This window comes from Pristis pectinata, chromosome 33 (genome assembly GCF_009764475.1).
Source record: "Pristis pectinata isolate sPriPec2 chromosome 33, sPriPec2.1.pri, whole genome shotgun sequence".
Taxonomy (NCBI): Eukaryota; Metazoa; Chordata; class Chondrichthyes; order Rhinopristiformes; family Pristidae; genus Pristis; species Pristis pectinata.
In genome coordinates, this window is record NC_067437.1 from 2,964,336 (window position 1) to 2,976,885 (window position 12,550).

Below are 12,550 nucleotides of genomic sequence, written 5' to 3' on the forward strand. Positions count from 1 at the left end.
ACCTTGCCCATGAGTGGAGACACAGGAGACGGCAGATGCTGGAATCTGGAGCAACACACAATCTGCTGGAGGAACTCAGTGGGACAGGCAGCGTCTGTTGGGGGGGGGGGGCGCGGGGAGAGAAATGTCAGTGTTTCAGGTCAAAAACCTGCATCAGGACTCAAAGTGACGCAGGGTTTCAACCCAAAACATCGGCAATTCCTTTCCCCACAGATGCTGCTCAACACTCTGAGTTCCTCCAGCAGATTGTGTGTTGCTCTAGATTCCAGTGTCTGCCGTCTCCTGTGTCTCCATCCACCATCTCCTGACCTACCAGCAAAGGTCTTGGATTATCATACCAGCCTCCAACACCAATGCTGCAGGAAAGGCCACAATAACCCTAACCGCAACATTACAGTGTTGGGTGACCTGCTTAGAAGCTGCCATGGTGTTCTGGGACCATGTTGGATGAACTCAAGTGTGATGAACAGAGGAGCACTGCCACCTGCATGTTGCCCTCCAAAACCACAACTTGGATACAAATACATCACCATTCCTTCGTAGTCTTGGGGTCTCAATCTCTACATTCTTAGAAGTTTAAGGAGATTCGGCATGTCATCGAAGACTCAGACAAACTTCTACAGATGTATAATGGAAAGCATTCAGACTGGTTGCATCACGCGCTGGTACGGAGGCTCCAATGCACAGGAACGCAAGAGGCTGCAGAGAGCAGTGGGACTCAGCCAGTTCCGTCACCGGTACAGCTCTTCCCACCATTGAGGACATCTACAGGAGGCGATGTCTCAGGAAGGTGACATCTATCATCAGGGACCCCCACCATCCGGACCATGCCCTCTTCTCGATGCTGCCACCAGGCAGGAGGTACAGGAGCCTGAAGACTCCACACCTCAAGGTTCAACAACAGCTTCTTCCCCACTGCCCTCAGGTTCTTGAACTGACCTGAAAAACCCTAATTCTACCTTGCACTATATATTTTTGCTCTCTCTCTCGTTTTGTCATGTAAATTATGTATAACTTATGTTAATTTAACTTATGTTTGTAATGTTTGTACTTAACTGTGTTGCTGCTGCAAAGAGCTAATTTTCATGGCACTTATACCCTGGGTATGTATGCCTGTGATAATAAACTTGAATTTAAATCCTGGAATCCTGGGCAGGCACGGTAGTGTAGCGGTTAGCATAACACTATTACAGCGCCAGCGACCCGGGTTAAATTCCGGCCGCTGTCTGTAAGGAGTTTGTACGTTCTCCCCGTGTCTGCGTGGGTTTTTTCCGGGTGCTCCGGTTTCCTCCCATATTCCAAAGACGTACGGGTTAGGAAGTTGTGGGCGTGCTATGTTGGCGCCAGAAATGTGGCGACACTTGTGTGCTGCCCCCAGAACGCTCTATGCAAAAGATGTATTTCACTGTGTGTTTCGATGTACAAGTGACTAATAAAGATATCTTATCTTACCAACATCACTGTGGGAACAGTTCCACAAAAAAGTCTGCAGACGTTCAAGACGACAACACAGCACCACTTTCAGTGTTGGGCAATTAAAGCTGCCCTTGCCCCCAATTCCCATATTCTATTGAGATCAACAAATAATAAAATAACAAAGAATTTAATTCTCTGCGTGAGGTAGCTAGTCAGGAAGTTTCAGCCGCTCTGGTTTGGTGGCGGACAGACTGATCTACCCCCTTCCCGTCACTTGTTTGTGTCCAGAATCCAACCTGCTGAAGGGTCTTTCAGCGCAAGTCCTCCCACCATTAAAGCTGGGAAGTTACCATTGCATTCCATGATTAAAAGCCTTGCCCAGTTAGTGCTACTTACCAACAACCCGAATTTTGATGGTCACCTTGTCGATCAGGTTTTCAATTTGAACGCTGAGCTCGTACGTCCCGGAGTGGCTGCGCTCTGCGCGTCGGATGAAGAGAATCGTGTCCACTTCGCTGTTGCGGATACTGGCCTGGCTGGTATCCAGGGGCTTCCCATCCTTCAACCATGTGACCAGAGGTCGCGGCTTCCCCTGAGGAGGTTCAAGGTTCAAGCAGATCAGTTGAACTCAGGCGGCCAAGTGCGATTATGAATGAGCTCAACTAATTGGGAAATATTTTGTTTCCCTCACACAGTCCATCACGAAAACCAGCCTCCCCTTCACTGACTCTGTCTACACTTCCTCTGGAAAGCAGCCAACATAATCAAAGACCCTTCCCACCCCAGACATTCTCTCTCCTCCCCACTCCCACCAGGCAGAAGATACAAAAGCTCGAGAACACGTACCACCAGGCTCAAGGACAGCTTCTATCCCACTGTTATCAGACTCTTGTACAATAACAGTGAACTCTTAATCTCTCAACCTACCTCGTCGTGGCCCTTGCACCTTATTGTCTACCTGCACTGCATTTCCTCTGCAACTGCAGTACTATATTCTGCATTGTTATTGCTTTTCCTTTGTACTACCTCAATGTACATATATTTGAAATGATCTGTATGAATGGCATGTAAAACAACACTTTTCACTACATTTCGGTACATGTGACAGTAATAAACCGATTATCACTTAGCTTTTTGCCCCATCAGCTCCTGCATCAACTCAGGCTGGGTTAAGTTGGCACTGTTAAGTCCAGCAGCTCACCCAACTGGAATAACATGAAACCTTAAGAAACAGGAGCTGGAGGAGATTGTTTGACCCCTCAAGCCTGCTCCCTACTCAGTGAGGTCATGGCCAATCTTCTAGTGTAATGTTGCTTACTGTCCCTTTCCTCCTTTCCATTAATTCCTCAATATTCAATTATCAATCTCACTTTTGCAATCATTGACTGTTGATTGATTTTGACATTAGCATTCAATCAACCTCCACAGCGCACAAACAGGAGCTCCAAAGGTTCACCCACCAACTGCCTGAAGAAATTTCTCCCCATTTCAGTCTTAAATGGCCCACTCCTTATTTTGAAACTGTGACCCCTCGTTCTGTGCTCCTCGGGGAAACATCCCTACTGTATCTACCTGTTCAGCCTGCTAGCAACATTGTACGGTTCAATGAGATCACCACAGATTCTTCCAAACTCTAAAAAGAGGCCTTGCCTATTCAGTCCTCACATGTCAGACCTGTCATCCCAGAAGCTGGTCTGGTGAATCTTTGGTCCACTTCCTCTGTGGCAGATATCTCCATCTTGAGGTGAGGAGACCACAAGTGTACACAGTTCTCCAGGTTTGATCTCAACAAGGCTCCATGTAATGGGATACTTTCCTCAAGGGAGAGCACTTGGACAATATGTTGACTGTATTTAATGACTACCAGTCTAAGTGGAGATGATTATCTCAACCATAATCACACTGCTGTATGTAACCAGGATTATTTTATTCCTGGAATTGCTTTATATAACTAATCCCTTTGTCTTTATTAGTCAAGGCATTGAGTTCAAGAATCGTGAAGTTATGTTGCAGCTTTATAAAACTCTAGTTAGGCTGCACCTGGAGTATTGCATTCATTTCTAGTCTCCCCCTTACAGGAAGGATGTGGAGGCTTTGGAGAGGGTTCAGAAGAGGTTTACCTGGATGCTACCTGGATTACAGACTATGAGCTATAAAGAGAGGTTGGACAAACTTGGGTTGTTTTCTCTGGAACTGTGGAGGCTGAGGGGAAGTTTATAAGATTATGAGAGGCAATAGATAGATAGCCAGTATCTCTTTCCAAGGGTCGAAATGTCCAGAGGGCATGCATTTAAGATGAGAGGAGATAAGTTCAAAGGAGATGTGCGGGGCAGGTTTTTTCTACACAGAGAGGGGTAGGTGTCTGGAATGTGCTGCCAGGGGTGGTGGTGGAGGCAGATACGATGGAGGTGTTTAAGAGGCTCTTAGACAGGTACATGGATGTGCAGAGAATGGAGGGATGTGGACATTGTGTAGGCAGAAGGGATTAATTCAGTTAGAGATTTAATTACTAGTTTAATTAGTTTGGCACAACATCGTGGGCCAGAAGGGCCTGTTCCTGATTAAATTGTGGACACACACACACACACACACACACACACACACACACACACACACACACACACACACACACACACACACACACAGAGTAATTACTCACCTGGAATGGGATCATAATATTTATTTGCTGACCAACTCTCTTAATGTACGTATGCCTCAGTTTTCGTGGCAGCCAGATCTTCGGGTGTTCTACATGGCCAAACAAAAACCAATGGGAAAAATCAGAAACTCTGACAAGCAGCAACTCAGTCCAGATGACCAAACTGCTAGTGGTTGTACAGAACTCTCAAGATTCAAGCATAGCTAAGATTCCTCCTCTTTACTGCCTGACAGAGTCTCTCTGACACAGTTTCCTCTTCATTACTTGGTCTTTATTTTGTCTCCTACTCTGTCATACCAATCATTTCCAGTCAGGGATCAGTGGTTTAGCACTCTCACAGAAGGCTGTGAGTTCAAGCCCTACTGCAGGACGAGAATCCGACCAGACACTCCCACTGCAGTACTGAGGGAGAGCCACACTGCCTGAGGTACCAGCCTGCAGATGAGACATTAGACTGAGGCTCTTTCAGGGGTATGTGAAAGGTTTCAAATCAGAGCAGGGAAGTTATCCCTGGTACTCAGCCAGTATTTATCCCTCCATCAATGCCACTGAAACAAATTATCTGTTTAGCGTCTCACTATTGTTTGTGGGATCTTACTGTGCACAAACACTTCCAACATTACAACTGTGACTACATTAATAAAGCGTTTCACTGAAGGGCATTGGATCTGAGAACATGGTTGGACCATATAAAGAAAGAAGTCTCGCATTTATATTTAATGTTAAAAGAAACGACAGCTCTAAAACTGGCCATTCAGCCCAAGTGGTCTATGCTAGGGTTTATGTTCCTCCCACTACTCTTCACCTAACTCCACCCTATTCCTTTCTCCACGTCCATATCTAACCCACCCTCAAAGGCACCAATGCTATTAGCCTCAACTTCTCCACATACGGTCCTCTCTTGGTGAGGCCGCATTTGGAATATTGCGTTCAGTTTTGGTCACCCTGCTGTAGGAAGGATACCATAAAGCTGGAAAGAGTGCAGAGGAGATTTACGAGGATGTTGCTGGGACTCGAGGGACTGAGTTATAGAGAGACGTTGAACAGGATGGGACTTTTTTCATTGGAGTGTAGGAGAATGAGTGATCTTATAGAGGTGTGTAAAAGCATGAGGGGCATCGATAGGGTGAATGTGCACAGTCCTTTTCCCAGGGTTGGGGAATCAAGAACTAGAGGACATGGGTTTAAGCTGAGAGGGGAAAGATTTAATAGGAACCTGAGGGGCAACTTTTTCCACCCAGAGAGTGGTCCGTATGTGAAACAAGCTGCCAGAGGAAGTGGGTGAGGCAGGTACATTAACAACACTGAAAAGCTACTTGGACAGGTACACGGATAGGAAAGGTTTAGACGGATATGGGCCAAACACAGGCAAGTGGGACAGTACAACACAGGAACAGCCTACACCCTACACCATGTCCACTCCCACAGCCGCACTGTGTACCAGGGACTGAGCGACTGCAATAGCTCCCAGACGACAACCTCCACCACCTCAGAGGGTTAGGGCAATAAGCACAAACTCCGTCCCAGGACACACAGTTCGGCCTGGGTTGGGAGGTGACCCACCACTTGTGCACTAATTTTATGCAGCCTGGTTTTGGTTGCAACCTGCAAGTTCCACTTACGGACAATCTCACGGATGGTGACCGGCTGACTAAGCACAGCAGGTGGGCTCTTGCCGGCAATATTCACAGCTCGCACACGGAAGTTAATCTTCTCCCCTGTAGGAAGGTTCTTGACTGTGAACCCCAGACGCTCCACCAGTTCAGTGTTGGCGGCAATCCACACATCAGCTGCAGGGAAGCAGAGGGTCCATGATGAAAATCCATTAGTTTATTGTCATACACAAGGGTGCAATGAAACTCCTTGTTTGCATGAAGCTCACAGAATAAACAGTGTACATCATAATAATAAGTATAACAATCATTTTATTGATGCACCATAGAAAGCATCCTATCTGGATGCATCATGGCTTGGTTTGACAACCGCTCTGCCCGGGACCTCAAGTCTGCGCACACCAGTGGCTCAAAGTCTCCCTGGGGTCTGGTCTGTTGTCAGAAGGAGAGTGTGTGTGTGTGTGTGTGTGTGTGTGTGTGTGTGTGTGTGTGTGTGTGTGTGTGTGTGTGTGTGTGTGTGTGTGTGTGTGTGTGTGTGTGTGTGTGTGTGTGAGCGAGAGCAAGAGAGAGAGAGATCAGAACACAAATGCTGCCCACCCCTCGTCTGGCACCAATCTTGATACCTCACATTCCAGAGACCCAGGTTCAATCCTGACCTTGGGCACTGTCTGTGTGGAGTTTGCATGTTCTCCCTGTGACCGTGTGGGATTCCCCCCCGTGCTCCATCTTCCTCCCACATCCCTGCTAGAAGTTTATGGAACTGATAGCAGTTTATAAAATTGTGAGAGGCATAGATAGGGTAGACAGTCATAGAGTCTTTGTCCCAGGGTAGAAATGTCAAATAATAGAGGGCGTAGCATAAGGTGAGAGGGGGAAAGTCTAAAGGAGATGTGTGGGGCAAATTTTGTTTTACACAGAGAGTGGTGGGTGCTTGGAACGGGCTGCCAGGGGTGGGGGTGGAAGCAGATATGATAGTGGCATTCAAGAGGCTGTTAGACACATAAACATGCAGAGAATGGAGGGACGTGGATCACGTGCAGGCAGAAAGCATTAGTTTAATTTGGTATTGTGTTCGGCACAGACATTGTGGGCTGAAGGGCCTGTTCCTGTGCTGTACTGTTTTATGTTCTATGTTCGATCACAAAGATGTGCAAGCTGGTATGTTAATTGGCCGCTGTAAATTGCCCCAGCATGTGGGTGAGGGGTGGAAGCTGGGGGGAGCTGATGGCAATGTGGGGAGAATAAAATGGTTTGGTGTAAGTGAGTCAGTGGGCCTGTTTCTGTGCTGTATGACTCTATGACTCAGGAGTCACTGCTGTTGTTATGTTGTATTTTCCAGGCCCTTGAACTTGAAACTGAGGAGCACCTACAAGATGCAACAGGGGCTTCCCTTAAGTGGTTAGAACTCAGCTGGGTGCTAGATGCAGAGCAATGCGCTTGGGAGCCTGAAAGGTGTCTCTTTGCTTCATCAGCCACATGCTACAAGATGCAAGCAGTGGTAACGTTCTAGTTCAGTAAAACAAAACAATAATATAATCTCATTATTTTAAAGTATTTCAGGACCTCCTTCTATCTGACCCATCATCTGCTCCTGCTGCTTCCTGAAGCAAACAGGTTATTCAGCACATCACAGTTCTATCAGCTCTTCAGTTGAGAAACCCACAAGTGAACTGGAGAGCTCAGGGCATTGTTCACAGCCTCAGTCTCTGTCTTTTGCCAACACTGATCCAGGTACCCTTGAGAGATGCAGTGACTTCCACCCAACCACCCCCAGAGCAGATCTCATCGTCCACACTCCACAACCTCTGTGTAAAGATCTCCTTCGTGATCACTGGGCTACACCACTGAGCAGCAGAAGGTACTGCCTGGCGAGGGAAGCTAACAGTGCTGCTGGTCTGAGCATTTGCTCGGGTCAATTAGTGATGTATGTTGGCACTGGAGCACGGCGATTCGTTGCAAGCTGCTCTCTGCGGATCTGCTCATTACCTCGATTTAATCATTCTACTCTTCTAAATCTAAATTCTATGACTCTAAGAATTACTGTCTACCTGCACTCCACTTTCTCTGTAACTGCAACACTATATTCTGCATTCTGTTATTGCTTTTCCCTTCTACTACCTCGATGTACTGGAGTGATGAGATGATGTGTCTGGATGGCGTGCAAAACAAAGTTTTTCATCGTACCTCAGTACACATGACAATAACAAACCAATTTACCAAGTTAGGATTCAGAGATAGTGAAATGGGATGCAAGAGTTAAATCCAATTAAATCCTCATTTCAGTTCCTCTCTGGGTATTTGATGTTAGTTTATTACTGTCACATGTACCGAGATACGGTGAAAACCTTTTCCTTGCTTGCCATCTAGACAGATCATTCCATACATGTACATCGAGGTAGTAAAAAGAAAACAGAATGCAGAGTATAGTGTTACAGTTACAGAGAAAGTGCTGTGAGGGGAGACAAATAAAGTGTAGATTGGGAGATCAAGGATTCATCTTTTAGCGTACAAGAGGTCCGTTCAAGAGTCTGATAACAGTGGAATATAAGCTGAACGCTGGTGGTACGTCTTCTCTTCATGTTCTCAAGGATGAATTCGTCTCAAGAGTTCAGCTATAATGGAACCAATTAATGGCCTGGCACTTACAGCCTTCCTTTGCATATTCAATCAGGTATCCGTCCAATCCACCAGGGCCGACCTTCTCCGGTGTTCTCCACCTCAGGGTGGTGGTGGTGTCAGTCACATCATCAACCGTCAAGTGTGTTGGCTCACTGGTGGTGCCTGGAGATGGAAAACAGATACTTAGTGCAAGATTCAGTACAGGCATTGTCCCACGGGACAGAGTCATAGAGTCATAGAGCAATACAGCTATTACGTGTATAATTACCAATGTTATATGTATTAATCTGTATTAATTTGAAAATTAATAAAAAGATTGAAAAAGAAAGAGCAATACAGCACGGACTCAGGCCCTTCGGCCCAACCAGTCCATGCCAACCACGGTGCCCACCCTGCTAGTCCCAACTTCCTGCTTTCGGCCCATATCCCTCCAAGCCCTGCCCCTCCATTTACCTATCCAAGTGCTTCTTAAATGATCCTGTTGTACCTGCCTCACCCACTTCCTCTGGCAGCTCGTTCCATACACTCACCACCCTCTGTGTGAAGAAGTTGCCCCTCAGGTCCCTTTTAAATCTTGCCCCTCTCACCCTAAACCTATGCCCCCTAGTTTTGGACTCCCCTACCCTGGGGGAAAGACTGTTACCGTCCACCTTATCTGTGCCTCTCATAATTTTAAACATTTCTATAATGTTGCCCCTCATTCTCCAACGCTCCAAGGAATAAAGACCTAGCCTGGCCAACCTCTCCCTGTAACTCAGTCCCTCTAGTCCTGGCAACATCGTCGTAAATCTTTTCTGCGCTCTTTCCAGTTTAACCACGTCTCTCCTATAACAGGGTGACCAGAACTGTACACAGTACTACAAGTGCAGCCTCACCAACGAATTATACAACTGCAATATAACGTCCCAACTCCTGTACTCAATACCCTGACTGACTTGGTGCCAACAACGCCCAAACCCATGATGCACAAACTCCTCCAGAACAGAAGTTCTTCCTAAACAACATGGATCAAATGACAAATTCAACTTTACCATCAAGTGCAGACACAAGAGACCGCAGGCGTGGGAATCCAGAGCAGCAAACATGCCCTGATGCAGGATTTTGACCCGAAACGTCAACAATTCCTCTACCCCACCAACCTCGAGATGCTGCTCGAGCCGCTGAGTTGCTCAAGCAAAATGGAGACAAAAGAGATGGCAGATGCTGGGATCTGGAGCAACACACAAGATGCTGGAGGAACTCAACGGGTCAGGCAGCATCTGTGGGGGGAAGGAACTGTCAGCGTTTCGGGTCGAAACCCTGTATCAGGGCTTCTTGACTCAATACAACTTATTGCACACAAGATGCTGGAGGAACTCAGTGGGTCAGGCAGTATCTGGGGGGGGAGATGGACAGTCAACGTTTCAGGTCAAGACCCTTCATGTGGACTTCCGGTCCAGATGAAGGGTCTCGACCCTAAACGTCGACTGTCCGTTTCCCCTCACAGATGCTGCCTGCCCCATGGAGTTCCTCCAGCAGATGGTTGATTGTCCGCATCAGACACTGCCAATTGCCACCGAGACTCCGTCCCTTCACTTACCAAGGGGCATGAATGGCCTTGAGGAAACGCTTGGCGGGGAGGTACCGATCCCATTGACAGCAAACACTCGCATCTCATAAAGACAACCCTCTATCATCCGGGTGGCTGTGAAGCTCCTCTCTTGTAAGGGCTCAAAGTTCAGCTTCATCCATCTTGTGCTGGTTTTCTTTTTCCTTTCCAGTAAGTAACCTGCAGGAGGAAGAAAAGAAATGTCTCCTTGAGTCCAGTGCTGTGGAGCCTCTCCCTGTAATACAATGAGACAGACCCCTCGCTGGAGCCTCCCTCCCTCACAAAATCGCCCAGACTCTCTCCGAACCCATAACAGGAATCTTCCTCTGACTAATGTGGAATAGGAGGACTCCAATAAGACGTGACATGGGTTACGCTATGGTAAAGACTAGAACACAGTGGCGCAGCAGTTACTGCCACTGTCTCAGACTTCCAGAGACCTGGGTCCAATCCTGACCTAAGCCACAGTGAGTGGAGTTTGAATGTTCTCCCTGGGACCATGTGGGTTTCCTCTCACATTCCAGAGACGTGCGGGTTGGTGGGTTAATTGGTCACTGTAAATTTCCCCTGGTGTGTAGGTGAGGGGTAGAATCTGGGGGGCATCTGGATGGGTATGTGGGGAGAATAAAATGGGACCAATGTAAATGGGTGGTTGATGGTCGATGTGGACCATGGCAAAAATGCTATTTCCCCGCTGTATGACTCTAGAAGGCTGCTGGGAAATAGATGGGAGGTGGGGGTGGTGGAGGATAGGGTTGGTAGCAGAGACTCAATGGGCTGAATGGACTTTTTAGACTCATAGAGTAACACAGCATGGATACAAGCCCTTCGGCCCCACCAGTCTATGCTGACCACGGTGCCCACGCAGGTAATCCCAATTTCCTGCATTTGGCCCATATCCCTCCAAGCCCCTCCCCTCCATGTACCTATCCAAGTGCTTCTTAAATGACACTGTTGTACCTGCCTCACCCACTGCCTCTGGCAGCTCGTTCCATATACTCACCACCCTCTGTGTGAAAAAGTTGCCCCTCGGGTCCCTTTTAAATCTTTCCCCTCTCACCCTAAGTGCATGCTCCCTAGTTTTGGACTGCCCCACCCTGGGAAAAAGACTATTACCATCCACCTTATCCATGCCTCTCATAACCTTACACACTTCTATAGGGTTCAATTTACTTATGGATCACTCTGGTGAACTTCCAGGCTGGTTCAACATTTGATTGCAGAGATAGTTTTCTTGTCATCGATCTGCACGTCTACACCAGTAATCATTGCAAAAATGGTGTTTTATCCCCTCAGCTAATTTTTCCAGTGCTGGGAGACACCCTATGGCTTTGTTCATCCAAGTTTACTAATCCACTGCCTTTATGGCAAGGAGGCGTTCTCTACAAATTTTCTGATTCCTATTTTAAGTGGCAGGAACCTGGGCCACATCCATACCTGTAATGGGCTGGCCACCGTCAAACTTCGGAACGTCCCATGCTGCCGTGCACCAGTCATCTCCAATGCCAGTGATCTTGACGTTTTCAGGAGGATCGGGGACATCTACAACACAAAGGTATAATGGTGAAGGCTGCTCGCTCACCAATGGAAAGTAATAGCCCCACATCACAACTGAGCAGAAAATATATGGGCCAAAATTACTGGGTTCCACTAGCCTAAATTTCAAAGCCCTGTTAACGACCAATTAAACTTTGACTCTGTAACTGTCATTATATTTTTATATTAAAAATAGTTACCATTTATATTTTAACAGTCACATACAAGTTCTAAGCCAGACACAGGAAAAGATGCAGAGGGGGTTGGGATCATGATGTAAACTCAGACACTGCCAACGACGCAAATTCGTCAACTGTGGCAGTAATTAATAATTCTTTATGAGTGGAAAACCTTCCAGGTATCTCAATTTCCTTTTCAAAATGATCATCCCCCAAAAAAATCAAAAATAAACCTATTTACCAAATCAGAAATGGTTTGCTTTGCTGGCCAATTCACCCCCCATTTCCCGAACAGACTGTACATCTTTTCTCTGAACCGAATCCACCACGCCCACCCCCCCCCCCCACCCCCAGCAGCAAGACGTACCAACAACTTTGATGAAGATGACAGCTTTATCTTCGCCTGCTGGGTTCTTGACCAAAATGTTGTACTTTGCCTCGTCCTCTCTCATAGCTCCCTCCAGGACAAAGCTGCTGTGGGTCTCCTTAGTCTCAATACGACAACGGCCCTCAGTTTGCGTGAATTCCTGGGGACAAAAGTAAAGAGCGACAATGAGGAAGAGGTTTGGTACAGAATCAGGTTTATCACCATTGACCTATATGACGTGAAATGTGTTGTTCTGCGGCAGCAGTACAGAGCAACGACAGAAAGTTACTCTAAATTACAAAATAAATAAGTCGTGCAAAAAAGAAAGGAATAACGAGGTGGTGTTCATGGGTTCAGGGACCGTTCAGAAATCTGATGGCAGAGGGGAAGAAGCTGTTTCTGAATCTGGGTAGGGTCACTCACCGCAATTATAAAGATCAGAGGAAGTCCCAGCCCACCACAGAAACCAGCCTCCCCTCCATGGACTCTGACTATACTTCCCACTGCCTCAGCAAAGCAGCCAATGGTGGGATCGCTGATGGGACCACCCGTCCCGTCCCGTCCCATCAGCGA

At 47.1% G+C, this 12,550-nt stretch overlaps 1 protein-coding gene across 1 annotated transcript in view; it reads right to left on the minus strand.

Moving 5' to 3' along the window:
- mybpc2a (myosin binding protein Ca) overlaps positions 1-12,550 on the minus strand; it is a 76,744-nt gene that overhangs the window by 17,017 nt on the left and 47,177 nt on the right. The window contains exons 18-24 of the mRNA XM_052042949.1: positions 11,978-12,137; positions 11,333-11,437; positions 9,887-10,075; positions 8,335-8,469; positions 5,698-5,865; positions 4,076-4,164; positions 1,813-2,008 (exon numbers count right to left, since the gene is read on the minus strand). Coding sequence (XP_051898909.1) covers positions 1,813-2,008; positions 4,076-4,164; positions 5,698-5,865; positions 8,335-8,469; positions 9,887-10,075; positions 11,333-11,437; positions 11,978-12,137 — 1,042 coding nt within the window. The remainder of the gene's footprint in view (positions 1-1,812; positions 2,009-4,075; positions 4,165-5,697; positions 5,866-8,334; positions 8,470-9,886; positions 10,076-11,332; positions 11,438-11,977; positions 12,138-12,550) is intronic.